Below are 25,633 nucleotides of genomic sequence, written 5' to 3' on the forward strand. Positions count from 1 at the left end.
CTGCAAGTCTCTTTCATGTGTGGATGCAGGAGTGGGACGCCACGACTCACCACCCATTGCAAAATCACAGACGGAAGCTCAACGACCCGGAAGCTCAGGGAAACCTCTGCGCTCCAGAACAAGCGCAAGACGGAACTTTAGTCTCACAATCCTATAGCTGCAGAGGAACGTTTCACATGAAGGACCGCCTGTTTTCAACAAGTTTATGGTCCCCGGAAGTGCTTTCCTTTCCCTCCCCTGCCTCACCCCTTTGTGTTGAGGTTGGAGCTATGGCGGCCGCGGCAGCTGTGGGGCCTGGGGACTCCCCAGAAGGTCCCGAGGCGGACGCTCCGGAGCGTCGGCGGAAGGCTCACGGGATGCTGAAGCTTTACTACGGCCTCTCGGAAGGGGAGGCGACGGGACACTCCGCAGGGCCTGACCCTCTCGACCCAACAGATCTCAATGGGGCGCACTTCGACCCGGAAGTTTATCTGGACAAGGTGTGTGTGCGAAGTGGGGCGGGTCCAAACCCCAAATATACTGGACCCTAGATCATACTCTCGGTCTGGTTGATGTGGTGACGGGAGCTAGAGTTCATAAGAGGAGGACAGTCCTCACTAGGCAATAGAGGCAGATCTAATGGATAAGGAAGCCTGAGCCAGTCAGGACTGACCTGAGGTGATAATTGGTTCTGCGGCCTCGCTGTTTTGCTGGCTCGGGGTAGTGGGCGTGGCCATGCTCTGACAGGCGCTAGGCTGTGCCTTCCTTGACTTGAAACTGAGCTTAAAGACTTTGAAAGCTGACAAATTCCAAATTGGGTCTAACCTAGTAACCTGTGAAGTATGCCACTTAAAGATTCCATATATGGAATTCCTGATAAGGGTGGACTCAGGGTTGTCTTGCACGGAAAGCCAACTAACCTAAAGCAAGGCAGGGGGACATGAATGAGCACTAACAGTGAGTGTTGCTACCTGCCTCTCTAGCTGCGTAGAGAATGTCCTCTGGCCCAGCTGATGGACAGTGAGACGGACATGGTGCGGCAGATCCGGGCCCTAGACAGCGACATGCAGACCCTGGTCTATGAGAACTACAACAAGTTCATCTCAGCTACAGGTGATCCCACTGGGACACACTCCTCACAGTCTCATCCCCAACCCCCAGCCCTCGTCCGGTGCTGAGAAGAACAGGGTTTAAAGGGAAGAGACCCAGATTACAGTTGGGTCCCAACTTTAATTCACGGCCATTGAATTGTTGACACCTGTGTGTGTGTTGGGGGGGTGGGGGGTGTCCTAAGGACCAGAGCTGGGAAGAAAGAATGAAATGAAATGAGTTTCCCTGCAGCCTTTAGGAAGCACCAAGACGCCCAGTAAGCTTTAGCTTTTGTCTTGTTTGTTTATATTGTATGCATGCATGTGTGTGAGATACAACATTTGTGTGGGGGTCAGAAGACAACTTTCAGGAGGCTGTACTCTCCTCCCACCACCACGAGGGTGCCAGGGATTGAACTCAGGCTTGACGGCAGACACCGTCACCTGCTGCTAAGCCATCTCACCGTCAATGACAATTTTGGAAAAAAATTTAGTAGTGGAAACTTTTGTTTCTGGTCAGTCTGCCTTGAGAGCAGATCTATCCACTCTCTTTCTTTCTGACTGTATCCCCATTCCTTAAGACTTAGTAATAGCAGTTGTTAGGGTCCAGGAGTCACCCCACAAACCACATGAACACCAATCTCAGTCAGATAGGGATGGTTATTGAATGCACACCCCAAGGCTGCTTGATGAGGGCAGCAGCTCACAGATGGGAGCTGACAGCTGCGTACCTATCACTGTTCAGGGTCAGTTTATATAAGGAAAAACCACAGTGAGCTCATAAGCAGTTTCAGGGTGGGCTGAAGGAGGGTCAGCCTTTTTCCAAGTTTGTTAGTAGTTTAGACAGTGTGGTCAGACTAACCCCTTATCTAGTTTGGCTCTTGAGTGAAGGCTACGACTGGGGAATTTCCAAGAATAAGCTTCCTAATTGTTGATATATGGTCAGCCTGACCTTAGTGTGAGCTAAACTATTTTACTGTGTCTACTGCCTTTTATGCCAGCAATATGGAATGACTAGCAGGCCTGGAGCAAAATGGCAATGGTTATGCCAAGGATCAAGGCAGGGAAGCGGGCAGCAGCAGCAGCAGCATTTAATTATGTGTGTGTGGGATATGTTCATGTGAAGGCACATATTGCCGGGTGGTGGTGGCGCACGCCTGTAATCCCAGCACTTGGGAGGCAGAGGCAGGTGGATTTCTGAGTTCGAGGCCAGCCTGGTCTACAGAGTGAGTTCCAGGACAGCCAGGGCTACACAGAGAAACCCTGTCTCGAAAAAAAAAAAAAAAAAACAAATCCCCCCCCAAAAAGGCAGATGTCCACGGATCCCCTGGAGCTGGAGTTGGAGTCAGTTGTAAGCCTACTGACATGTATGCTGGGTATTAAGTTTAGGTCTTCTACAAGGTCAGGATGTAGCCGGGCAGTTGATCCATCCCTCCGGCCCTGCTACTAGATGGATAGTTCAGCTCTCGTCACACGCCTTTCAGGAGATGCACTTGACATTTGTGTAGTAACGTTAAACCTTGTGTCCAGGAGGCAGACTGTAGAGAATGTTCACATCTGGGGTTATGTCCTCACAGGGCATACTGCTCTGCCAGTGCCACAGTGGTGGCTATGGTAACACATCCTCAATGTTCTTTCATCTCATTTAAACCTGATTCAGTGAATAAGTGCTGTCTGTTAATGTTAGCCTCAAGGTGAAAAAAGATAATGTAGAGAAATTTTCCATAGGAATTTTGCCAGTATTACACTTTCTCATTTGTTGGAATATGTTGACATTTATTTGTTACTTAATAGAGATGGCTTGAATTTTTTTGAACTGTTTTCTAAGAAAGGACAAAAATCATAAAGTGAATGTTAGGAGAGCTGAGATTGCTAATCTGCAAACACTACAGAGTTTTACATTTACTCAAGAAACATGCTGGCACTGGATGCAGACACCTGTAACCCCAGCACTCCAGAGACTGAGCAAGGAAGGCTGTCGTGTACTTGCGGCCAGCTGGGCTACACAGCAGTGAACTTGAAATAGCAGAAGATCTGGATGTGGCAGCACACGCGTTTAATCCTAGCACTCAGAGTGAGTTCTAGGCCAGCCTAGTCTACAAAGGAAAGACAGCTGGGGCTACACAGAGAAACCTTGTCCCAAAAACATAAGCAAACGACCCCCTCCCCCGAAAAAGAAAGAAAGAAAGAAAGAAAGGAAGAGGGAGCAGAAGAAAGAACAGAATAAGCGAACTTGAAGATAGGTCAGTTGAGATTATCTGGTGTGAAGGATGGAAAGTTACAAAGGAAAGTTGAACAAAGTGGGCACAGTGAAACAAACGCCTAATTCCAGCACTGGAGAGGTAGAGACATGGTGATCAGGGCAGGCTGGGCTTCGAGAGACTGTGTCTCAACCGCTTAGTTATAGGCTCTGTGTGGGTGTGTGCCAGAATACGGGCTGAGGTGTACTTCAGCAGCAGAGTGCTCATCCAACATGCAGAAAGTCCTGGGTTTGGCCCCTGCTTTTGCTGTTTCAGAAACCCCACTGGGATGGCTCAGCAGGAAGGTGCTTGTTGCTGTGAGTTTGGTCCTTGGGACCATATGGTAGAATGAGGAAACCAACTCTCTTAGGTTGTTCTCCAACCTTCACGTGAGTAACAGACATGCACAGGTGCTCACATGTACACAGCACCCTGCCCAATAAATAATCATGCAAATGAAAAATAAGCTCATGTAAAGACGTTCCGCCTCATTGATTAAGGAGATACGACTTCTCTGCACACCTAGTAGTATTGCCATAACTACATAACATTGATTGGGATGTGGAGGATACATAACCTGATAAAGTAGCAGTGGGAACACAGAACTGTGTTTCTCCTGCAGAAAAGCTTCGCCAGCCCTCAAAAGGCTAAACAGAATTAGTCCAAGAGCAGCAATTCCACTCCTGGTAATATGACATTACTATTATCTAATATCTATTATATATATATATATATATATAAAAACAAGCAGCAGCTCCTGTAATCTCTAGACTTTGGAGACAAAGGCAGGAGGATTGCTGTAAATTCAAGATTAGCTTAGCATTCTTATCAAATCCTACACAAACAACAAAGTGCGAGTGCTGGGACTGGCTCAGTGGGAGGTGCTTGCTGTGCAAGCTTGGGGACCTGAGTTCAGATTCTTGGCACCTATGTGAAAAAGAAAAGCACACCTTTAACCCTCACACTCCAAGATCTTTCTGAGTTTGAGGCTAGCATGGTCTACATGGTGAGTTCTGGCTCAGCCAGAAGTACATAGTGAGACCCTGTCCCAAACAGACAAACAAAAAAGCGTGGCAGTGTGTGTCTGAAGCCTGCTCTGTGAGGTGAGCAGGTTGTCCCTGGATGACCAGTCAGCTGAGGCAAAATGGCAAGATCCAGGTCATTGAGAAACCCTGTCTGTAAAGAGAAGGCCGGGAGGTGGTGCAGTAGTTAGCTCTGTCAGTGGACTGTATTTCAGCTCCTAGGCAGTTCACTGATGCCTGCACCTCTGACTTTCTGCACACACACACACACACACACACAAGAGGAAGACACCTATCATAAGCCTCTGACCTCCATGTGTGTGTGTGCATGGTGAGCATTCCACTCAGATGTGCATAGATCCATATACCATGTGTGCCTATGTATGTTCTCACATGTATACACACATAAATTTAAAAAAAACCCAAAAAACTGAAAACATGTTCACACAGAACTTCATACACAACTTTCTGTAGGCAAAAAGCAGAAGCAATCCAAATAGCTCTCAACTGTGTAAATGGATAAATAAGCAATGTGACTCAGCAACAGTGTTACTCAGCCTAAACTGGACTGAGTTAGGGCATGAAGAAATGTTAGGCAGGACTGCGTGTGGCGGTGCACCGCACGCCTTTAATCCAAGCACTCAGGAAGCAGATCAGGTGGAGTCGGGAGCCAGTCAGAGCCACATAGTGAGATGCTGTTTCAAAAAGAAAATAGAAAAAAGTCAGAGGAGAAAATGAATGTGTTGTATGATTTTTCTTCTTTCTGTCCTTCCTTCCTCCCTTCCTCCCTCCCTCCCTCCCTCCCTCCCTCCCTTCCTTCCTCCCTTCCTTCCTCCCTCCCTCCCTTCCTTCCTTCCTTCCTTCCTTCCTTCCTTCCTTCCTTCCTTCCTTCCTTCCTTCCTTTTTTCTTTTTTTCTTTTTTTGGAGACAAGGTCTCTCCTGGAATTCAGCTCTGTAGACCAGGCTGGCCTCAAACTCATGGAGATATCCTTGCCCCCGCCTGATTAGTTCTGGGATTAAAGGCATGTCTACCACTGCCCAGACCTTGTGTGTGTGTGTGTGTGTGTGTGTGTGTGTGTGTGTGTGTGTTTGTGTTTTGCTCTATATGTCTGTGTGAGGGTGTCTAATCCTGGAGTTATAGACAGTTATGCTCAGTCATTTCTCCAGCCTTCAAGTCTGCCTTTTTAAAAAGTAGTAAGTTAATCTACAAAGAGATGTGTATCATTATGGTACTTTCTATTTAGGGGGCATAGTTGGGGGGCCAAGGTTTGAGACAGGATTTCTCTGTGTAGCCCTGGCCCTAACTCACTGTATAGACTAGGCTGGTCTCAGACTCAGAGATCTGCCTGCTTCTGCCTCTCTGGTGCTCTAGGATTAAAGGTGTGTGCCACCACTGCAACTGTGCACCTGACTGTGTTGCTTTTTAAGACAGTGCTATACTATGTAGTCCTGACTGCCCTGGGACTTTCCCTGGGACCAGTGTTCACAATAACTTGTCAGTCTGGTCCTCCAGGGCGGGGTTGACTCAGCCCAGCCCTTCTCCCAGCTCTGTGGCTCCTGTGTAACGTCTGTCTGGCATTTTTATTTTATAAAAATTGTCCTTGCAGTTGAGCCATAAACTCAGTAAGAATGGTGAGGGCTAAGGCTGTGGCACAGTGGTAGGGCACTAACATAGGCCTTAGGTTCACGCTCTGTGTGTGGGAAGGGGGCAGTGTGAATGTTTTGCTTCATGTGTTGTGTGACTGATGTAAAGACTTCCCTTCAGGCTAGGCAGTGGTGGTGCACACCTTTAATCCCAGCACTTGGGAGGCAGAGGCAGGCAGATTTCTGAGTTCGAGGCCAGCCTGGTCTACAGAGTGAGTTCCAGGACAGCCAGGGCTATACAGAGAAACCCTATTTTGAAAGACCAAAAACAAACAAAAAAACCAAAAAAAAAAAAAAAAAAAACCCAAACAAAACAAACAAACAAAAAAAAAAGCAGAAAAAAGAAAATCAAATCTTTTGTAAGAGCTACAGGTTCCCTTAACTGCTGAATCATCTCTCCAACCTGTTGATGTTTTTGAAGTAAAAATAGGTGTTAAAGCCAGGCATAGTGACTCACACCTTTAATCCCAGCACTTGGGAGAAAAAAAATAAGGGGAAGAATAGGTGGGATCGATGACCTGAGTGACCAATCAAGAATGGCCAGGGGCCACTCAAATTGTTGATGTACAGGCGGTGATCGGAAATAGGCAAGAGGAGGCTAGTAGGTGTGGCATACATAGTAGGGCTGGCGACAGAAAGGTGAGACATGGTCTTCTAAAGTGGGTTTTACAGAGAAGAGACAAAGACAACCTTAAGGGGTCAGGCCCTGAGGCATTTGAAAAGAAAAATAGCCTTTCCACACAGGTTTCAGTCTGGCTGACTATACAGAAGATGCAGCATCTTCTAGAAGTCCACTGACAATCTGGGCCATTTCAGAAGGAGCTCTGAGTGAGCACGTTTATTGTCTGACCTGCTGTGTGCAGAGGGCAGCCCAGAAGTGAGCGCTCAGGTGGCCCTGCCTTTGGGAGCTATGTTCCAATGAATCAAAAGAAGTTCTGGCCAGTGCAGTGAGCATCTCTGGCTGTTGTTGGGATCTGGATACTGTCTGATGGGAGAGATTGCTGTCAGAAGTCTGTTCCTGGGCTCACTTTTGAGGGTTCTCAGAGTAGCTCTGTGTACATCCTCCTGAGAGAATGAAGACAGAGGAAGGTGAAATGAGTTTACTCTCCATTTGGCTGAGCTGGGGTGAGAGCCGGTCGGTCTCCCACGGTTGTATTCTAGTCAGTAATTCCAGGGTTATATAAGAGGACAGAAGCAGGGAGCCACAGGGGACATGCAGCAACCTCTCAGGCTAAGGGCCTGGAGCGCTGATGCACATAGAGGTTCAGGTCTGCTGGGCACTGGTGGACCAGTTCCCTTCCACCACAGCAGAGCTAGGAAGGAAGAATGGAGGGCGAGTTTGTACAGTGGGCGCAATCGTGACAGTGAATGTATGTGAGCACACTGCAGCTGTCCTCAGACCCCAGAAGAGGGCAGTGGATCCCAACAGATGGTTGGGAGTAACCAAGTGGTTGCTGGGAATTGAACTCAGGACCTTTGGAAGTGCAGTCTCTTAACTGCTGAGCCATCTCTCCAGCCCGAGTAGGTGCTTTTTTTTTTTTTTTTTTTTTTTTTTTTTGGATTTTGGTTTTTGGTTTTTCAAGACAGAGTAGGTGCTTTTTTTTCCCTCCAATTTTAAGTAGTCTCACCCTCTTCCCTCCAATTTTAAGTAGTCTCACCCTCTTCTCTCCACACTAGGGACAGGGGTAAGCAGAGCTTGTTGCACCAGCATAATAACCTTCTTGCCCATACATGCTGATGGCAAAACCCAGTCAAATCACTGCTATCAGTGAGAGCTGCACCTCCCTGCTTTAGTCATTTCCGTTTTCCTCTCTCGGCTCCTGCCCTTCTAGACACCATCCGAAAGATGAAGAATGACTTCCGGAAAATGGAGGACGAGATGGACCGGCTGGCCACCAACATGGCCGTCATCACCAACTTCAGCGCACGGATCAGCGCCACGCTACAGGACCGACACGAGCGCATCACCAAGCTGGCAGGTAGGCTGTGTACTGGCCCGGCCCTGTAGCTCGCCACCCTGCGCTCCGCAGCTCACATGCCCGTCTTGTCCCCTAGGGGTACACGCACTCCTGCGGAAGCTGCAGTTCCTTTTTGAGCTGCCTTCACGCCTCACCAAGTGTGTGGAGCTGGGTGCCTATGGGCAGGCTGTGCGCTACCAGGGTCGTGCCAGGGCCGTGCTGCAGCAGTACCAGCACCTGCCCTCCTTCCGCGCCATCCAGGATGACTGCCAGGTCATCACAGCCCGCTTGGCCCAGCAGCTGCGGCAGCGCTTCAGGTGTGGTTTCCGGGCCTGGTCATTGTTCTCCAAACGCATCGAGTGCCCCTCACATTTTTCCTCTCCTGCAGCCCACAAGCTGGCCTCACTGCATCTCTGTCCCCACAGGGAAGGCTGCTCAGGTGCCCCGGAGCAGGCCGAGTGCGTGGAGCTGCTGCTGGCCCTAGGGGAGCCCGCTGAGGAGCTGTGCGAGGAGTTCCTGGCGCATGCTCGGGGACGGCTGGAGGAAGAACTGAGCAGCCTGGAGAGCGAGCTGGGGCCCGCCCCTCCAGCGCCTGATGTGTTAGAGTTCACCGACCGCGGTGGCAGTGGCTTTGTGGGTGGCCTCTGCCAGGTGGCAGCAGCCTACCAGGAGCTGTTTGCCACTCAGGGCCCTGCGGGTGCGGAGAAGCTGGCAGCCTTCGCACAGGAGTTGGGTGGCCGCTACTTTGCACTGGTTGAGCGGCGCCTGGCCCAGGAGCAGGGTGGTAGTGACAACTCACTGCTGGTGCGGGCACTAGATCGCTTCCACCGGCGCCTGCGAGCACCTGGGGCCCTGCTGGCCGCCGCTGGGCTTTCAGAGTCGGCCACAGAGATTGTGGAGCGAGTAGCCCGGGAGCGCCTGAGCCACCATCTGCAGGGTCTGAAGGCTGCCTTCCTGAGCTGCCTGACCGATGTTCGCCAGGCCCTGGCAGCACCTCGCCTAGCTGGGAAGGAGGGCCCCAGCCTGGCTGAGTTGCTGGCCAATGTGGCCAGCTCCATCCTGAGCCACATCAAGGCTTCACTGGCCTCTGTGCATCTCTTCACCGCCAAGGAGGTGTCCTTCTCCAATAAGCCCTACTTCAGGGTATGTCTGTCCTTGCGCTTTGGTTAGTTTTGCTGACTGGCCTTCCAGCACCCTTTTCCTAGTGTTGGGGAACTGGGGACAGGTCACCAGCCCCACATGGTACTGTCCCAAGTACTCTGCATATGGATCTGTGTTCTCAGAGGCAATCTGGAGGAGAAAATGCTATGGAGCTGGGCTAGAGATAGAAGGGTACCAGGGACCTCACTGCTGGCAGCCTTAGCACCTAGGCAGGAAGCGGGCTGGGGCTATCCTTTAGAGTAGGGTTAAGGCAGAGGCAGGATCAGCCCTGTGCTCTGACATAGCTGACCCTCTCCAGCCTACCAAGGACTGGTGGTGGATCTGGGCTTCCCTCCACAGGGCGAGTTCTGCAGCCAGGGAGTGCGCGAGGGCCTCATCGTGGGTTTCATCCGCTCCATGTGCCAGACGGCCCAGAGCTTCTGTGACAGCCCCGGAGAAAAGGGAGGCGCCACACCGCCTGCCCTGCTGCTGCTGCTCTCTCGCCTCTGCCTGGATTATGAAACAGCCACCATCTCCTACATCCTCACACTGACTGATGAGCAGTTTCTGGTGCAGGTGAAGTGGCTCAGGAGAGGGGAAAGGGCTCTAATGCTGGCAACACGGGAGGTTGATACTCTCCTGTTGCCAGAACTGGACTGGCGGTCTGCATCCTTCTCAGCCTCCGCTTCCTAAGATTTGTTCACCTCCTCATTGGTGGTGGCTTCTGCTCTGTCTCTAGTTCCTCCAACCTTTGTCCTCTGCTTTCCTGGCTTAGGACCAGTCTCCCGTTACACCTGTGAGTACGCTGTGTGCAGAGGCCAGAGAGACAGCCCGGCGGCTGCTGACTCACTATGTGAAGGTGCAAGGCCTGGTCATATCACAGATGCTACGTAAGAGTGTGGAGACGCGGGACTGGCTCAGTACCCTGGAGCCCCGGACTGTTCGCGCTGTCATGAAGCGTGTGGTGGAGGACACTACAGCTATTGATGTACAGGTGCTGCCTCAGGCCGGCCGCCCCAGTGCACGCTGGCTTCTTGGATAACAGCTCTCCAAGGATCCTGTATTGTGCCACTAGAACCCCTATTTCATACCTTTGGGAATGTGCCACCCAAAGTCACCCAAAAAGCTAAAGCAGGGATGAGCTGAAAGGTTGGGTCTCAGGCTAGGTTTTGCCCCATCTTTGTTCTGCTCCCCTGATTGTATAAGGGATGACATACCTATGATTCCTCAACAACCTGATTCTTCCATAGGGATTTCTGTCAGTAACCCATGCTCTGGCCGTGCAGCACCTCTTTTCTCCACCAGGTGGGGCTCCTGTATGAAGAGGGTGTCCGCAAGGCCCAGAGCAGTGACTCTAGCAAAAGGACCTTCTCCGTGTACAGCAGCTCCCGGCAGCAGGGCCGCTATGCACCCAGCTACACACCCAGGTAAGGCTGGGAGGGAGCCTCCCTGAGATAGACAGAAGAGGGAGGGAGGGTGGGCAACGTGGTCTCTGACTCCTTCCTCCCCTTCCAGTGCTCCGATGGACACAAGCCTCTTGAGCAATATTCAGAAGCTGTTCTCTGAACGAATCGATGTGTTCAGCCCTGTGGAATTCAATAAGGTCTGAAGTACCTTCTCATCTAGATCTCGGGGAAGGTTGGCTCCCACATGAATCCAGGGAGCCCTAGGACCGCATCTGAGCGTAACTAATGTGGCACTCTATCTAGTCCCTGTCTCTAGGTCCAGAGCAAAGCCGCCGTGTCCATCTAGATGCACATTTCAAGGCTTCTTTGCTAGTCTCTCTCTAGTCTCCAAAATAGTCTTGAGTGTTCGGGTTCTAGTCATTCTTGATCTCGGTTCCACCTCAGCCCAAGTTCAGCGATCTCTTCTCCACTTCTACTTTGTAGTCAGTGGTGACTCCTGCCCATCATATTCATGCTGGCCCATCCCCGATCTGACCCCTGGGCCTCTCCGCCCCTTTCTTTCATGGTGGCAACAGTGGATTGTTCCCTCCTTACCTGAGCCCTAGAAATTTCTGTCTTTATCTCCCTTGCTTTGCTCAGAATTTGGATATATGCTCCTCCCCAAAAGCCTGAAGTCACTGAGCTGTATCCATGTATCTACCTGCAGGTGTCGGTGCTGACTGGCATCATTAAGATCAGCTTGAAGACGCTACTGGAGTGTGTGCGCCTGCGCACCTTTGGGCGATTCGGGCTGCAGCAGGTGCAGGTGGACTGCCACTTCCTGCAGCTCTACTTGTGGCGCTTTGTGGCTGATGAGGAGCTAGTGCACCTGCTGCTGGACGAAGTAGTAGCTTCAGCTGCCTTGCGCTGTCCCGACCCAGTGCCCATGGAACCTAGTGTTGTCGAGGTCATCTGCGAGCGCGGGTAGAACCTGCCGACGAGTCCCGTAGCAGCTCTGTCGCCCTGTCCTCCCTGTCCTCCCTGTGCCCTGTTCTCACCCTGGAGACCCTTCCCCGCTGGCGGGTTTATGGATCCTTGTAATAAACTTATGAGTCCTCCTCCTTCCTCTTGCCTGCAGGGGCGGGACCTGCTCGGGGTTGGGTTTCAATGCTGAAGCTTCTGAGGCGCCAGCGCGGGGCCCGCCTCCCAGCGCTGATTGGCTGCTGTGCTGGGCCCAGGGTGGGCAGAGGGCGCGTCCATTTAAAGATCACTGAACAAGAGAAGCAGCTTTCCCACCTCCGTGTGGAGACAAATGCCGGGGTTTAACCAGGCTATCGGGATGGGGCGGGCTGTGTTTGCTTGATCGACTTTTGTGAACCATTGTTCCCCGGCAAAGCTGAGATCATGACTTCTCGTGAGGCCTCCCAGGCCCCACTGGAATTCGGGGGGCCGTTGGGTAAATGGGAAGGTTCGGGTGGAGGCTGAACCGATGCTACTTAACGGGAGCAGCGTAGGGTACGGGTTCCATAGAAGGTTTTTGGGAAGTTTGGCAGAAGGATCCGGTGCGCGGGGGTGGGGGCGGGGTGCAGGAGAGGAGGGACCGGTGCTGACAGCTGCACAGTAGGGAGTTTGTGTGATGAAAGACAGTTGGGAGAGCAGGATGGTCTTTGGGAATGCAAGAGGGCAGAGGACCAAGATGAAAATCGAGGTAGGGGTATGGCACTGGGAACCTGCTAAGCAGGCAGGTGACTCAAGGCGCCTGAGGACTTGAGAGAACTCTGGGGAGCAGAGACGCGTGGGGAGCAGTCACGCGACACAGTGGCCCTCTCCCCAGGCGTCACGGCTATGCTGATCCTGCTGCCTGCCACCATGTTCCACCTGCTCCTGGCGGCCCGCTCGGGCCCGGCGCGCCTCCTGGCCCTACCCACCTATCTGCCTGGCCTGGAGGAGCTGTGGAGCCCACACGCTCTGCTGCTACTGCTCATCTGGCTCGGCCTGCAGGTGGCGCTCTATTTGCTGCCTGCACGCAAGGTGTGCGCTCTGTCCTAACACACCAGGGAAGGGGGTGCAGGGAGGGCTGGACAGAGGAAGCCAACCAGCCCTTACAAAACTTGCCCTGTACCCGCAGGTGGCCGAAGGGCTGGAGCTGAAGGACAAGAGTCGCCTGCGCTACCCTATTAATGGTGACTGGGGTTTTCCCTCCTCCCTGAATCAGAGTTACATGGATTGGGGTGGGTTCCAAGGGAGGTTTTTGGACTAGCCTGATGACATGTACCCTTATGGGAATCTCGCTACTCAGGCCCAGGCCAGTGTCCTTTCAGAACTGTGTGTGTGTGTGTGTGTGTGTGTGTGTGTTGGCTGTGGAAGTATGCAAGCCACCAGAGCTCACTCTGTGCTGTGGTTCAGGTTTCCAGGCTCTGGTGCTAACAGCCCTGTTGGTGGGGCTGGGGCTGTCAGTCGGGCTGCCCCTGGGGGCACTCCCTGGAATGCTCCTGCCCTTGGCCTTTGTGACCACCCTCACCAGCTTTACCTTCAGCCTCCTTCTCTATGCAAAGGCTTCGGTGGCTCCTGCCTCGGCCCTGGCTCCTGGGGGAAACTCAGGTGAGCAGGGCCCCGTGAGGTGGGGCGGGGTGGGTGGGATGCCGCCTGCCTGTTGTGCCCTCACTCTCTGTTGCTCCCCAGGAAATGCTGTGTATGACTTCTTTCTGGGACGGGAGCTGAACCCTCGCCTCGGTTCCTTTGACTTCAAATATTTCTGTGAGCTGAGACCTGGCCTCATCGGCTGGGTATGCTGGGCATGCTGGACTTGACTGTGCTGGTCTTGGGCCAGGAGAAGAGCAGAGAGGGCTAGCATTGCTGGGTGGACAGCAGTCGTCATTCATTCGCCATATGCTGCTGTGCTACGAGCCCACGGCTCTGCTTTAATATTAAGACCAAGAAAGGCTTGGTTTTAATACCAAATCCTAAAGGACAGAGAGAGCAAGCATTTGGCTAGCACACATAAAGCCCTAGGTTCCAACCCTAGCACCACAAAACTAAATCTACACAGCATGACAGTCATGACGGGTTGTGCAAAGCAAAGCAGGGGAAAGCAAAGCAGGCGGGCAGCTGACAGAGCACATACCGCTCTGGATGGAGCCGCCAAGTACGAAACTCCAAAGATGGCTACCGAGAGGCTTGGAGGGCAAGGCCGCTGCCTCAGGGGACTGTCAGATTTAACCAGCGTTTGTCATTGGTAGCCTTGACAACACACCAGCTCTTCTTGTGTTAAGGTTACTCACAGGTGGGTGGTGGCCGGAGACTCCAAAGGGGCTCAGGCAAGGTTCGGCTTTCACTCTTCGCTGTAGAGGAGGACCCACACAGAGGCAGAGTGCCACCGTCTGCTGAATCCGAGCTTGGGTTTGGTTTAGTTTTGAAACAGGTCTCACTAGGACAGTCCAGACTAGTCTCAACATCAAGGTCCCCTCCACTTCCCTGAGCTAATCAAATAACCAGGGTTATAGTTACTGTAATCACACCAGGCCTAGTCCCACCAAGGATCTGGAAACTGGTGCCCGAGTATGTACCAGCCTATAAGGTTATTCTTGTAAAACTTGATGGAATGAAATTTTCTTCTAAGATTGCCTGTGAGGGCTGGGTGTAGTAGGGCACACCTTTAATCCCAGCACTCCAGAGGCAATGGTAGGCAGAGCTCTGTGAGTTCAAGGCTAGCCTGGTCTGTATGGTTCCAGGTCAACCAAGGCTACTTAGTGAACCGTACCACATCGTTATTACTGAAGAAGGCACACTATTCAGGCCACTGGAGCTACTGAAATGTGGCTTTAAGCCAGGCAGTGGTGGTTCACACCTTTGATCCATCACTTTGGTAGAGACAGGTAGATCTCCGTGAGTTCGAGGCTAGCCTGATCTACAGAAGTTCCAGGACAGCCAGGGATACACAAAGAAACTTTGTCTTAGAAAAAAGAAAGAAGAAAGAAGAGGAGGAGGATGAGGGTAGTGCAAAGTTTAGGTTCATAATAAGCCAGTCCTTAGCTCTACAAACATAATGTTAGTTTTCAAACAAGAACTCAAGGCAGGGCCCTGATTATTCCCATTTTTCACATGGCAGTCGGGAAGTGAGCTTTAGCAAAGATACATATTCTGCCCAAGTGACAAAGCTCCGGTTCAAAAGCAGGAGTTTTAAGTTAAGGCAGAGTTGCAATCCAGTGTCTCCCAAAGAGATGAGAGTGGACAGCTGAAAGGAGGGGAGAGGTTGGCTTTGTTCTACTCAGAGGCTCCCATTCAGACAATGGCCCTGTCCCACTTCCCTTAGGTCATGATTAACCTGGCCCTGCTGATGCAGGAGGCGGAGCTTCGGGGAAGCCCTTCACTGGCTATGTGGCTGGTCAATGGCTTCCAGTTGCTGTATGTAGGTGATGCCCTCTGGTATGAGGTGAGGCTGGATTGGACAGAGGGAGGCAAGCAGGGGATCTTGAGGATGTCATCTGGACTAAGCCAGTGTCTGGGTCATGTTCCTGCAGGAGTCTGTCCTCACCACCATGGACATAATACATGATGGTTTTGGCTTCATGCTGGTCTTTGGAGACCTCGCCTGGGTACCATTCACCTACAGCCTGCAGGCCCAGTTCCTGCTGTACCACCCACAGCCTCTGGGGTTGCCCATGGCCTTGCTCATCTGCCTCATTAAGGGTCAGTAGGAGGGCCCTTCATTTCCCCTTCTCCTTTCTCTCCTACTTCATTCAGTGCCCAGCAGGTAGGTCCTGGACTCTGATGCTGGTCTAAAGTTGGGAGCCGCTCCTGGGTATCATAGCGGAACCTGGGATCTGGTCAGGCTTTGGTCGGGGTTAAGCAAAAGGCTGGGACTCCCACCTCACCACCTACTCATACTTTCCCTCAGCCATTGGTTACTACATCTTCCGAGGGGCCAACTCCCAGAAAAACACATTCAGAAAGAATCCTTCTGACCCCAGTGTGGCTGGTAAGCTGGGTCCTGAGAGATTATGGGTGAGATGAAACGGCAGGGCTTTGTGGTTCAGTTTCATTAGCTGTCTTTCTCTAGGTCTTGAGACCATCCCTACTGCCACGGGGAGGCAGCTGCTGGTGTCTGGGTGGTGGGGTATGGTCCGACACCCCAACTACCTGGGAGACCTCATCATGGCTCTGGCCTGGTCCTTGCCCTGTGGTGAGTAGCTTTTGGAATAGGTCAGCGTGCATGGTGGGAGGACTAATTGGTTACGGGGGTGGGGGTGGGGTGGATGGACACGGCCTATGACCCGACATCCCGTGTGCCATCAGCTGTGCGTTTTGAGCTGGGTGCCTGACCATGCAGCCCCTTTCCTCCAGGGTTATCCCATCTGCTGCCCTACTTCTACGTCCTCTACTTCACTGCATTGCTGGTGCACCGCGAGGCCCGGGATGAGCAGCAGTGCCTCCGAAAGTACGGCCGTGCCTGGCAGGAGTACTGCAAACGCGTGCCTTACCGAATCATACCCTATGTCTACTGAAGCAGATCCATGTAGGCAGTTCTACTCAGCAGGGATGCTCGGCCTGAGAGGAGGTTTAAAGCAAGAGGGAGCCACTGCCACCACAAGGAAATTATTTTTCCCTGTTGAATAAATGTTTTCAACCTTTGCTGTGTTTTTCTTCTATTGTGGGGTCAGTGACTTGACGCTTGGGGATGACTAGTTGATTAAGGAAAGCTTGAAAGTGGTTTGTGGGTCCAAAAATCTGGCTGGGTGAGACAATTGGTTACTCTCAGATATGGGGGATGTAGCTCAGTTATAGAGTGCTTGTGTAGCAGACATGAAGCCTTTACTATTCAGCACTGTGTATATTAGCAAGATGGCTAACACCTGTAACCTCCCACTGTCAAGGTGGGAGACAGACCAGAAGCTCATGGTCATCCTCAACCACACGGTAACCTAAAGGGAAGCCCAGGACAGGGCACCATCTTTAAAGAAAAAAAAGGCACTGCCAATATTTGGGCAGACCAGACATATCTTTATTTATGACATGGATACCCAGTTCAGCCCGGGAGTTCCTCAATGAGAGTCCTTGGAGCAGGTGGTACTGGGCCTCCCCAAAGTCGTTCTAGCTCTCCAGTAAGGGTTGCCATCTCCTCAGCTGTCACGGCATGGGCTCTGTGGGCTCTGGCACAGTCTAAAGCCAGGGGTGTGAGGGCAGCCTCGTTTTCGTTGGTCCAAGCCAGCAGGAACTGGCACTTCTTCCGAGCCCGGTAAAGACGATCTCGCTCTTCACCAACCACAGACTGTTTTCGGGCTCGTCCCAGGGTCTGAGCTAGGTGACCTAGTGCTGTCAGAGTATACCCTTTCTGATTGACAGGACCCTCGCCTAGCAGGATGCGGGCAACTTCTTGCATAGCACCCCGCGTACCCAGGGGCCCAGGTGGGTGTTCGCCTGCTTCCAGAACGTGGGCTGCCGCCTGCAGGGCTTCCTCTGTAGAGTCAAAGACTTGCTGGGCTCCCAGGGCCCCAGAAACATCGAGCAGAGTGGCACAGAAGTCAGAGAGTAGCGCGTCGTCGTCCCCTCCATGATACAGGGCGAGAGTATGAGCGTAGGCAAACAGCACATTGGGCAGCTGGAAGCGCACCAGTGGCGATGCTGGGCTGCGGCTCAGACTGGCCAGTGCTGGGATGCGGACGGGCAATGCGGGCGGTCTGGCGGCACTGGAGTCTTCAGCAAGTGGCTCCGCGGCAGCGGCAGAGGCATCATCCACGGATTCCAGCGCGGTCCTCGCAGGGGCGGGCTCCGGCTCCACAAGATCTCTGCTCGCGGCATGATCCAGCTCCTCCAGAAAACGTGGGCCGGTGCCGCGGCCCCACCACCAGGGTCGCCACGGAGGCAGAAGGCGTCCGGCTTCGCCACGGCTCAGCAGTCGCTCGAATGCCGCCTTCTCAGCCGGTGCTAAACGTTCCCAAAGTCCAGAAAGGCCGCTCGGCCGCGTGCCGGGCCCGAGGCCTGCTTCCTCGGGCTCATCCTCGACCTCGCGTTGTTCACGCAGCCGTCGTAATGCGCCCGCCAGACGGCTGGGCGAAGCGCTTCGGCCACGGAGCTCTCGCAGCACTTGGTCGCGGTAAAAGTCTTCGGCGCAGGCGCCGTGCGTCCGGTAGCAGCGCAGCGAGCAGTAGGGAGCGTTGCAGCGCGGGCAGGTGTAGCGCGCTGGTAGCGCTTCCCCGGCAGGGCAGAAGCCGCAGAGCCCTGCGGGCTCCATGGAAACTGGCGCCGCTTATCAGCTACCCGCTCCGCCACTTCCGGCTCTTCTTTGGTTATTTCCGCCTTTAGGTGCGTGTTGGGGGGTGGGGCGTAGCCTCCTTTCGGCAGGTTTCCGAGACTTTATCTCCGGAGTACTTTTGAGCAAGCGCAGAAGTCGTCCAGACTCTTCCCAACACCTCTGCTCGCAAAAACTGTGTCGCTAATCCCAGCTTGTTGTTTGTGGTTATGCCAAATTGTGCAAAAATAAGCTACCTTAAATAACAAAACCAATCACCACCACCAAACAAAACACCAGGCGTAGCGGCACACGCCTTTAATCCCAGCATTAGGTTGGCAAAGGGTAGGCTGATTTCTGTTTGAGTTCTTGTAGTTAGTGCGTTCCAGGATAGTCAGAGCTACATAGTGATGCCCTATCTCGAAAAAGAAAAGGCCAACAAAATAATAACAGACAAATATAAATAAACCAGGCACGTTTAACAAATCTGGAGCCCAAAACATTAACATGTAAACATATCAAATTGAGGCCAGCCTGGGCCTACATGAGACACTGTCTCAAACGTAAAAATAACACAACAAAACAATAGGCAAAACAATCTCCCTCAAGTTGTGTTGAAATTCAGTTTGTATTGTTAAGTATTATGATGGGTCCAGTGCTCTGCCTTAGTGGATCAATTTACTCATAAACTAGTGGATTATTAGTAGGGCGCGCCTGTGACAGAAACACTATGTTAGTGTTCAGTCATTATGCAAAGTGGACCAACACAAACCCACAAACTGTCTGGCAAAGCCTGTAGGCTCTGTACTTCCCAATACCACTTGCTACATTTCTGTAATTCGGTTCCACTATTCTTTGGTTTCCTTCCCGTCCTAATAAACACATCCTCTGTGATCTTCTAGGGTTTTTTTTTTTTTTTGAGTCTCCAGCAGCTCAGGCTGCCCTCAAACTGCCTGTATAGCAGGGATGATCTTGAATTCATCTTCCTGCTTCCACCTCTTAAATATTGGGATTACAGGCATAATCTTTTCCTAGAAACATTTTTATAAAAACAAATTCCAACTCCCCACTCCTCTACATTACTTAGGGTTTTATGGCAACACCTAACTATTCTCATTTAAGTTAGGGTTTCTGTCTAGCCCTGTCTTGGAACTCTGTAGACGAAGCTGTCCTCAAATTGTGGCCTTCCTGACTGGGATTGAGTGCTGATTCAAGTCCACTACACAAGCCATAGGCTGATTTTCACTGTATAGTTTTGGTTTAACTACTATGTAGACCACACTCACTTCAAACTCAGACCCACCTGGGCTAGGATTAAAGGTATGTCCCACTAGTCCTGGTTCAAGCTCTAGTTTTGTACTTTTTCTCCAAAGAGCTTGAGTTGGGGATGAGTTCCTGCATTTGAGCCTTGAGTAACTCAACCCTGGTGTTTATACCAGTAATAGCAGCACTTTGGAGGTTCAAAACCAGCCTGGCCTGCAGAGACCTTGAGTCTCAAAAACCAATCATGAACTTGTCTTTAATTTCTAATAACCTGAGTTCCACCCCTACAACACACCTCAAAGATGTACTAACCCCCACATGAATGTGGGACATAGCCACCACCATTATAGAACAAAAACAACTAAGTCACGCCTACCATGGGCCAGACATTGGTCTCAAAGCATCAGAGGTTGGAATGGATGAGTAAACAAACTCAGCCTTACTCTGTGGTGATACTGCACTCCAAGCAGCAGGTTACACACAGATGAGCAGAATGGGGTCCAGGAGGTTGGAACCATTAATCAGTTCTGCCAGTGATTAAGTCAGGCCAGATAAGTTTTAGATACCAAGGAAGTCAGGCAATACTAGTTTCTAAAGCTGGGGGACCATGTTCCTTGTGCTTTGGACTTCTGAGATTAGCTGGTCCCAAATTCAGGGAAGATTGATTCTCTTCTACCCAAAATCCTTCCCTCTTCCATTGCTGCCTCTACAAGCGCTGTAGTAACCCGAAGTTGGCCTTTGTGCTAACGGATGAGACCTTTCCTGATGACCAAGGCAGTTTGCTAGCCTCAAATGAAAGTCACAGCCTTACAAATGAAGAAAGCATACGAAGTCTGGGCACAGTGGCTTTATTAGCGGGGCAAGATGGCAACAGGACTTAGGAATTAGCATTGGGACCCTTCTTCTTGCCAAAGGTGGGCACAACATTGACAAAGCGCCGGTTGTACTGCATTCGCCTCTTGGCCCGGCCTGTCTTCTTCTTCTTCTTTTCCTGTTTGGCCACCTGGGAAAAGGAAGGAGTGATCAGACCCTGGTAGACCTCTCCCATGCCTGGCATCTTCCCCACTAGTTCCTCTCCATAAAAGAGAACACAGGCAGGAAATCCAAAGGTCTTCACTTTGCCACGACAGAAAGAAACCAAGTCCAAATACCAATCCTGTCACTCACTCACCTTGGGAGTCTGACCTCTCACTTTCCCAGCACGAGCCAGGGAACCATGAACTTTACCTGTGTTGGGGGTGGGAGAAAGAATCAGGTAAGTAGCAAATCATGCCCAGGGCAACTCTTCCTCCCTCAACTCCTGAGCTCTTTAATGACAAGTTGGACCCAACAAAGAATGGAACAAAGTTGCACAGATTGAGAGACATGGTCAGGGTTGTTTCCCACTTCAAGTCACAACCAGATCGTGCAGTACTAAGGGCTGATAGATAGTAAGGCAAGGACTCACAAACTAATCCATACTTTTTGTTTGTTTGTTTTGTCTTTTGTTTTTCCGAGACAGGGTTTCTCTGTGTAGCACTGGCTGTTCTGGAACTCACTCTGTAAACCAGGCTGGCCTCAAACTTAAGAAATCCGTCTGCCTCTGCCTCCCAAGTGCTGGGATTAAAGGCGTGTACCAGCAACGCCCGGCTCCAATCCATACTCTTAGCTAACATTCTACACACAGAACAAAGTCAGGAGCAGACTGAGAACCTAGTATGCCAGATTTTGTTTTGTTTTTTGGATTTGGTTTTTTTGAGACAGGGTTTCTCTGTATAGCCCTGGCTGTCCTGGAACTCACTCAGTAGGCCAGGCTGGCCTCAAACTCAGAAATCCGCCTGCCTCTGCCTCCCAGAGTGCTGGGATTACAGGCATGAGCCACCACCGCCCGACCTAGTAAACCAGATTTTAATAGGCATGGTTGTCCTAGAACTCAGTGATTCCCTTGCCTCGAAGCCTCCCAAGCAGGCGAACTACCACCAGGTTTCAAAATTTTATTGGGGACACTGAGAACTTTAACAGTTTGGTTAAAGACTTAAGTGTCACTACTGATCTAAATAAAGTCCCTAGAAGACACCTCCCAGCGACAAAAACACTGACCTCCCAGCATGCGGCCAGCTACTTCCAGAGTCGTCAGGGCCTCGACACCACACTGGCCTAGGGTGGCCTCATCCTCCAGCGGCGAGCCTGCCAAAAGCACGACTTGGTCTTCGGGGGCGATACCTTCCAGTGAGGCCACATGAGCCTAAAGGCAAAAAAGGGGCAATGTTACTAAGTAGACAAATTTCTCCGAGGGCCTGGGCATAATGGAGCAGTTAGGTGGAATCAGACATCATTACATACTTTGATCTGGGCGACCGTCTCCTGGCCGGTCACCTCGAGGGTGTGTAGTTCCTGGGCGCGGATAAAGAGCTGCATGTTGGCTACTGAAGAAAGAAAGGCTTGTGAGTGAAGAAAGGGAGCATTCGAGGAGAAAGGTCGGGGTATGGGAATCAGAGGAGACTGCGCGGTCTCACATGCGGAAGGCCAGGCTCGCCGGGTACCCGGATGAAGACGGAGAAGGCCACGGAACCGCCCTTGTACTTTGCCTTCCCCGCACCCTTTGAGCCCGAAGACTGCTTGCTACCGAGCGCTCCAGGGCCAGCAGTGTCCCCGTGTCTCACCTAAGCCGCGGGCGCCGCTGCTGCTACCGCGAAGATGGAGTCAAGAAAGAGGAAGAAGTGGGGGCGCGCACGTCCTCACCGCCTGCTGCGTGTCACGTCACTGCTGCGCGACCGCGAGACTCGCAGGTTGTTTGTACCGCCCACCGCCGTGCCCGCCCCTTACGCTTTACGCAGGCATTCGATCCTTGTGGGCTGCGCGCGCAGAAGGAGGCGGGGCGAATCTGGCTGCGCGTGCAGATGACAGTTGCTGAGCCAAGATGGCGGCAACTGTGTTCCGAGTCGCTTTGCAGGACTGGAGGAGCTGCGTCCGGTGGAGCTACGGGCGACGGCAGCTGGTGAGAGCCCAGAGGAAAAAAGGCTATGTGTGGGCCTCACTGGTACTCGTGACCACCCTGAACTTTGTATTCCCTCACGAGGCCTTAGCTTTCCTATATACTCCGTTTGATACTTGTATGGAGGGTAAATGCAGGGGGGAGAGGTCAGGTGCAGAGCCTGGACTGCACTGGGAGAATCTGAGTTTTGGAATGTGGCTACCGCATCCCCCGAGTTGGTTAAGACCGAGAGCAGCTCTGCGTCCCCGCTCGGTTCCTGGTCGGTCAAGCATGTCATTCGGAGTTAAAGAGCTCAGGTTCAGAGAAAAATACTGAAGAATACTGCATTGTTCAGTCGTATGATTAATCGGCATTTCAGGAATATGCACGTTTGCCATTTGAGCCCTGGAGAAGTCTTGGGATTCTCAGAGTTGTTTTTTTCAGTCTCCACTCCCCACCCCCCGGGTATCATGCACACTATAAAATCGAAGTCTGATTCTTTCCCAGTTCAAGTCTTTATTCATGCTATTGTGTTTTTGTTGTTGTTTGCTTTTTAAGCCAAAGTTCTTCTGTGTTAAACTAAAGGAAAGATGGTTTGTTTTGCCTTAGAGCCAGACCCAGGGCCCTCCTGATAACCCCAGCTTTGTGGAGTCTGAGGATGAATACCAATTTGTGGAGCGCCTGTTCCCCCCTACCAAAATCCCAGAGCCACCAAAACATAAACATTATCCCACTCCTAGTGGTTGGCAGCCTCCCAGAGGTGAGTTACAGGCTTTGGAGTTTCCAGTGGGCATAGAAGTTCTAAGATGTAGGAGGGTTTTATTGTCTTAACCCTGGGGAAGGGACCAACAGTAGCACCCTATGTTACTGGGGTGAGGGCTTCCCTTGTGGTGAAAAGGCAGAGAAGACCCATGTCTTTGGAGTTCTCTTCTTCCAGTCCAACTGACCATGTGCAACAGAGAATGCAGCTTAGCAGACAGGCAAGTCTCTGGAGGGCCTGTTGTGAATTTGGCTCTGTCCTTCATTGTTGGTGTGACTTCTTTAGTCATTTAGCTTCTCCCAACCTCAAATTCAGCAAAATGGTTATCTGCTCAGTATGTAAAACCTTAACACAAAGTCCATTGTGTGATTATGTTTGTAACGTCTCATTGCCAGTACAAGGTTTTAGGACAGAGACCAGGGGGCTGAAGAAATTGCTCATTGGATTAAGAGCACTAGATCCTCTCCCAGGGAACTCAGGTTCAATTCCCAGCACCCGCCCACCTGACAGCTCACAACCATGTGTCACTCCAATTCCAGGTGATCTGACAGCCTCACACAGACATGTAGGCGAATTGCTCATTTGCACACAAAAAAACAAAAACTCTCATTTCTTTGTTCCAGAAGTTGTCAGCCTCACTGGGTCAATGGGAAGGGAGAGAGTAGTCCCTGAGGTGGGGATCCCCAAAGATACAGATATACATACACTCTAGTAAACTGTTTTTAAAGAAACGTCTGCATAACCCTGGGTAGCCTGGACTTTAATTTGTGGATCAGACTGGCTCCAAACTCAGAAATTCCACTGCTGGGATTAAAAATTCCTGCCGTCATTTGTTTGCTTTTTTTTGTAGATGGGTTTCTCTGTGTAGCTCTGGCTGTCCTGGGACTCACTTTGTAGACCAGGCTCGGCTCAAAATATTATACACTTGCCGCTGCCTTCAGAGTGCTGGGATTAAAGGTGTAAGCCAACATGTCCAGCTTCTGACTTCTAGGCATGACTAGTTTAGCCCAGCTTTTTTTTCTCTGAGCACTTAGATGGTAGCAGGTCTTTGTGGGGCTTCAGAGGACCAAGGTGAAAATTCAGCTTTGACTCAGTGAACTGAAGGACAGAGGAGATGCACTGATTGAAGTCTGAGGCAGTCTTGTCCAGTAGGATTTAATACATAGCAAATTTATAATCCCAGAACGTGGGAGGTGGAAATAAGAGGATTATGAGTTCAAGGTCTTAGCTACATAAAGAGTTTTGAGGGGGGGCTGGAGACATGGCTCAGTGGTTAAGAACACTGACTGCTCTTCCAGAGGTCCTGAGTTCAAATTTCCAGCAACCACATGATGGCTCACAACCTTCTGACAAGATCTGACTCCCTCTTCTGGAGTGTCTAAAGCCAGTTGTACTTACATATAATAATAAATAAATCGGGCTGGAGAGATGGCTCAGCGGTTAAGAGTACGGACTGCTCTTCCAAAGGTCCTGAGTTCAAATCCCAGCAACCACATGGTGGCTCACAACCATCCTCAATGAGATCTGATGCACTCTTCTGGGGTATCTGAAGACATCTACAGTGTATTTACATATAAATAAATAAATCTTTTAAAAAAATAATAAATCTTTCAAAGAAAATTTTAAAAAAAAGTTTTGAGACCAGCAAACCCTGACAGAGCCCTTTGCAGCTTTTGTGAGGGGAAGGCCTTTGTTGAGGTAGATGAGGCTGTGATGGACTAGCCTTTACACTGTATCCCTTTACAGATCCCCTTCCCAGCTTGCCCTATTTTGTTCGTCGCTCTCGGATGCACAACATCCCTGTCTACAAGCAGATCACACACGGGAACCGACAGATGACCTTGATTCGGAAGGTGGAGGGTGACATCTGGGTATGTGGCTTGGGTGTGTACCTGATTCTTCTGGGGCTGAAGAGGTGGGGTCCTGTAATTAGAAACTGGTAACTAGAGTTTATCTTCCCCAGGCTTTACAGAAGGATGTGGAAGAATTTTTGAGCCCACTGCTGGGAAAGACACCTGTCACCCAGGTTAATGAGGTGACAGGTACTCTGCGAATCAAGGGCTACTTTGATGAGCAACTTAAAGCCTGGCTTCTTGAGAAGGGCTTCTGAGGCCTGGTATGACGTCAGCCCAGGTGCAGTGCTCTCCAGACTGACATCCAGAGAGGAAGTAGACCTGTATGTACAAGTGTCCACTTGAGAGCTGTCCTATATGGGAGTCCCACAGCAACAATCAACCTAACAAAGGCAGACATTAACTGCTACACAGATAATCTCTTGTGCATTGTGTGGAAGCATCACCTGTCAATAAAAAGCTGATGCCCAGTGAGCTGAGGCAGGATTAGAATGTGGGAAGTCTGACGGGGAGATTTGAACTCCAGGATAGTCGGACTGTGGACTCTAAGGAAGCAGGACGCATCAAACTGAGGCGAGGTAACGAACCACCACGTGGCAGACTAGCATAGTTTTAAGAGGTTAAATGAGATCTGAACTAGTGGGAAGAAGCCTAGTTTACGGCCGTAAGTATTGTACACACAAATGAGCCTATAATACAGGAACTGGGCTGGGTGCCAGTGGGAAAGCCCAAGGTTACAAACTTCTCTTTATAAACTGTGGTACATTCCTTTATGTTAGCTGTTCTGGAAGCAAGTGCCCAACCCTGTTCTGGTGCTTCACAGGATAGACCCATCAGGGAATCCATCCTTGGCCTGGAGTTTTTGTCATACATAGAAGCTATGGAACAGGTGACACAATACAGGACAATGGCATGGACTGGGTGGATTGTAGAGACAGACAAAATAAGATCTTAGGTTCTGAGTGCTGTACTAGGTAGGGTTGGGGAATCGTCCTGTGACCTGGAATCAACTATACAGGAGTTTGAAGACAAAATGTAGACCTTTCGCTTCTGGCGCCCACCCCACCAGCCACGTGTCCAACCCACCATTAAACTGGCTAAACAATGTTAAACAGTGTTC

The 25,633-nt window shown here is 51.1% G+C and overlaps 5 protein-coding genes across 6 annotated transcripts; 3 read left to right on the forward strand and 2 right to left on the reverse strand.

Annotated features, from left to right (window-relative positions):
* Positions 1–78: 78 nt before the first annotated feature.
* Positions 79–11,576, forward strand: Vps51 (VPS51 subunit of GARP complex). Its single transcript, XM_052191769.1, has 10 exons — positions 79–479; positions 963–1,092; positions 7,806–7,952; positions 8,029–8,248; positions 8,357–9,074; positions 9,432–9,647; positions 9,847–10,065; positions 10,377–10,498; positions 10,587–10,674; positions 11,184–11,576. The coding sequence occupies exons 1-10, from the start codon at positions 177–179 to the stop codon at positions 11,442–11,444; spliced, it is 2,424 nt and encodes an 807-aa protein (XP_052047729.1). The 5' UTR covers positions 79–176; the 3' UTR covers positions 11,445–11,576.
* A 106-nt stretch (positions 11,577–11,682) lies between these two features.
* On the forward strand, positions 11,683–16,087 carry Tm7sf2 (transmembrane 7 superfamily member 2). The gene is made up of 10 exons (XM_052191783.1): positions 11,683–11,912; positions 12,291–12,487; positions 12,585–12,639; positions 12,863–13,057; positions 13,139–13,242; positions 14,769–14,888; positions 14,977–15,145; positions 15,354–15,434; positions 15,516–15,638; positions 15,800–16,087. Exons 1-10 carry the CDS (start codon positions 11,861–11,863, stop codon positions 15,958–15,960), a joined length of 1,257 nt encoding a protein of 418 aa, XP_052047743.1. The 5' UTR covers positions 11,683–11,860; the 3' UTR covers positions 15,961–16,087.
* A 348-nt stretch (positions 16,088–16,435) lies between these two features.
* Positions 16,436–17,733, reverse strand: Znhit2 (zinc finger HIT-type containing 2). Its single transcript, XM_052191835.1, has one exon. It carries the CDS (start codon positions 17,685–17,687, stop codon positions 16,482–16,484), a length of 1,206 nt encoding a protein of 401 aa, XP_052047795.1. The 5' UTR covers positions 17,688–17,733; the 3' UTR covers positions 16,436–16,481.
* Positions 17,734–19,779: 2,046 nt separating this feature from the next.
* Fau (FAU ubiquitin like and ribosomal protein S30 fusion) lies at positions 19,780–21,706 on the reverse strand. 2 transcript variants are annotated; one of them, XM_052191859.1, is made up of 5 exons: positions 21,590–21,706; positions 21,270–21,352; positions 21,027–21,171; positions 20,119–20,174; positions 19,780–19,950 (listed from the first exon to the last, which is right to left on the reverse strand). In XM_052191859.1, the coding sequence occupies exons 2-5, from the start codon at positions 21,342–21,344 to the stop codon at positions 19,825–19,827; spliced, it is 402 nt and encodes a 133-aa protein (XP_052047819.1). In that variant the 5' UTR covers positions 21,345–21,352; positions 21,590–21,706; the 3' UTR covers positions 19,780–19,824. The 2 variants fall into 2 exon arrangements, with proteins under 2 accessions (XP_052047819.1, XP_052047823.1); XM_052191863.1 differs by having other exon boundaries at positions 21,270–21,349; positions 21,590–21,692.
* An 86-nt stretch (positions 21,707–21,792) lies between these two features.
* Mrpl49 (mitochondrial ribosomal protein L49) lies at positions 21,793–25,625 on the forward strand. The gene is made up of 4 exons (XM_052191855.1): positions 21,793–21,924; positions 22,510–22,660; positions 24,407–24,531; positions 24,624–25,625. Exons 1-4 carry the CDS (start codon positions 21,847–21,849, stop codon positions 24,768–24,770), a joined length of 501 nt encoding a protein of 166 aa, XP_052047815.1. The 5' UTR covers positions 21,793–21,846; the 3' UTR covers positions 24,771–25,625.
* The last annotated feature ends 8 nt before the right edge of the window (positions 25,626–25,633 follow it).

The sequence above is a fragment of the Apodemus sylvaticus genome, chromosome 1, assembly GCF_947179515.1.
Source record: "Apodemus sylvaticus chromosome 1, mApoSyl1.1, whole genome shotgun sequence".
Lineage (NCBI taxonomy): Eukaryota > Metazoa > Chordata > Mammalia > Rodentia > Muridae > Apodemus > Apodemus sylvaticus.

Bases quoted from the DNA above. Each gene is read 5' to 3' on its own strand.
- Mrpl49 (XM_052191855.1), top strand. From the start codon at position 21,847: ATGGCGGCAACTGTGTTCCGAGTCGCTTTGCAGGACTGGAGGAGCTGC. The intron at 22,661-24,406 runs GTGAGTTACAGG...ATCCCTTTACAG, and splicing joins TGGTTGGCAGCCTCCCAGAG to ATCCCCTTCCCAGCTTGCCC. The intron at 24,532-24,623 runs GTATGTGGCTTG...TATCTTCCCCAG, and splicing joins AGGTGGAGGGTGACATCTGG to GCTTTACAGAAGGATGTGGA.
- Vps51 (XM_052191769.1), top strand. From the start codon at position 177: ATGAAGGACCGCCTGTTTTCAACAAGTTTATGGTCCCCGGAAGTGCTT. The intron at 8,249-8,356 runs GTGTGGTTTCCG...CTGTCCCCACAG, and splicing joins CAGCTGCGGCAGCGCTTCAG to GGAAGGCTGCTCAGGTGCCC. The intron at 9,648-9,846 runs GTGAAGTGGCTC...TTCCTGGCTTAG, and splicing joins ATGAGCAGTTTCTGGTGCAG to GACCAGTCTCCCGTTACACC.
- Tm7sf2 (XM_052191783.1), top strand. From the start codon at position 11,861: ATGACTTCTCGTGAGGCCTCCCAGGCCCCACTGGAATTCGGGGGGCCG. The intron at 13,243-14,768 runs GTATGCTGGGCA...CACTTCCCTTAG, and splicing joins GACCTGGCCTCATCGGCTGG to GTCATGATTAACCTGGCCCT. The intron at 15,435-15,515 runs GTAAGCTGGGTC...GTCTTTCTCTAG, and splicing joins TTCTGACCCCAGTGTGGCTG to GTCTTGAGACCATCCCTACT.
- Fau (XM_052191859.1), bottom strand. From the start codon at position 21,344: ATGCAGCTCTTTATCCGCGCCCAGGAACTACACACCCTCGAGGTGACC. The intron at 21,172-21,269 runs GTATGTAATGAT...TTTTGCCTTTAG, and splicing joins AGACGGTCGCCCAGATCAAA to GCTCATGTGGCCTCACTGGA. The intron at 19,951-20,118 runs GTGAGTGAGTGA...TCCTTTTCCCAG, and splicing joins TGAGAGGTCAGACTCCCAAG to GTGGCCAAACAGGAAAAGAA.
- Znhit2 (XM_052191835.1), bottom strand. From the start codon at position 17,687: ATGGAGCCCGCAGGGCTCTGCGGCTTCTGCCCTGCCGGGGAAGCGCTA.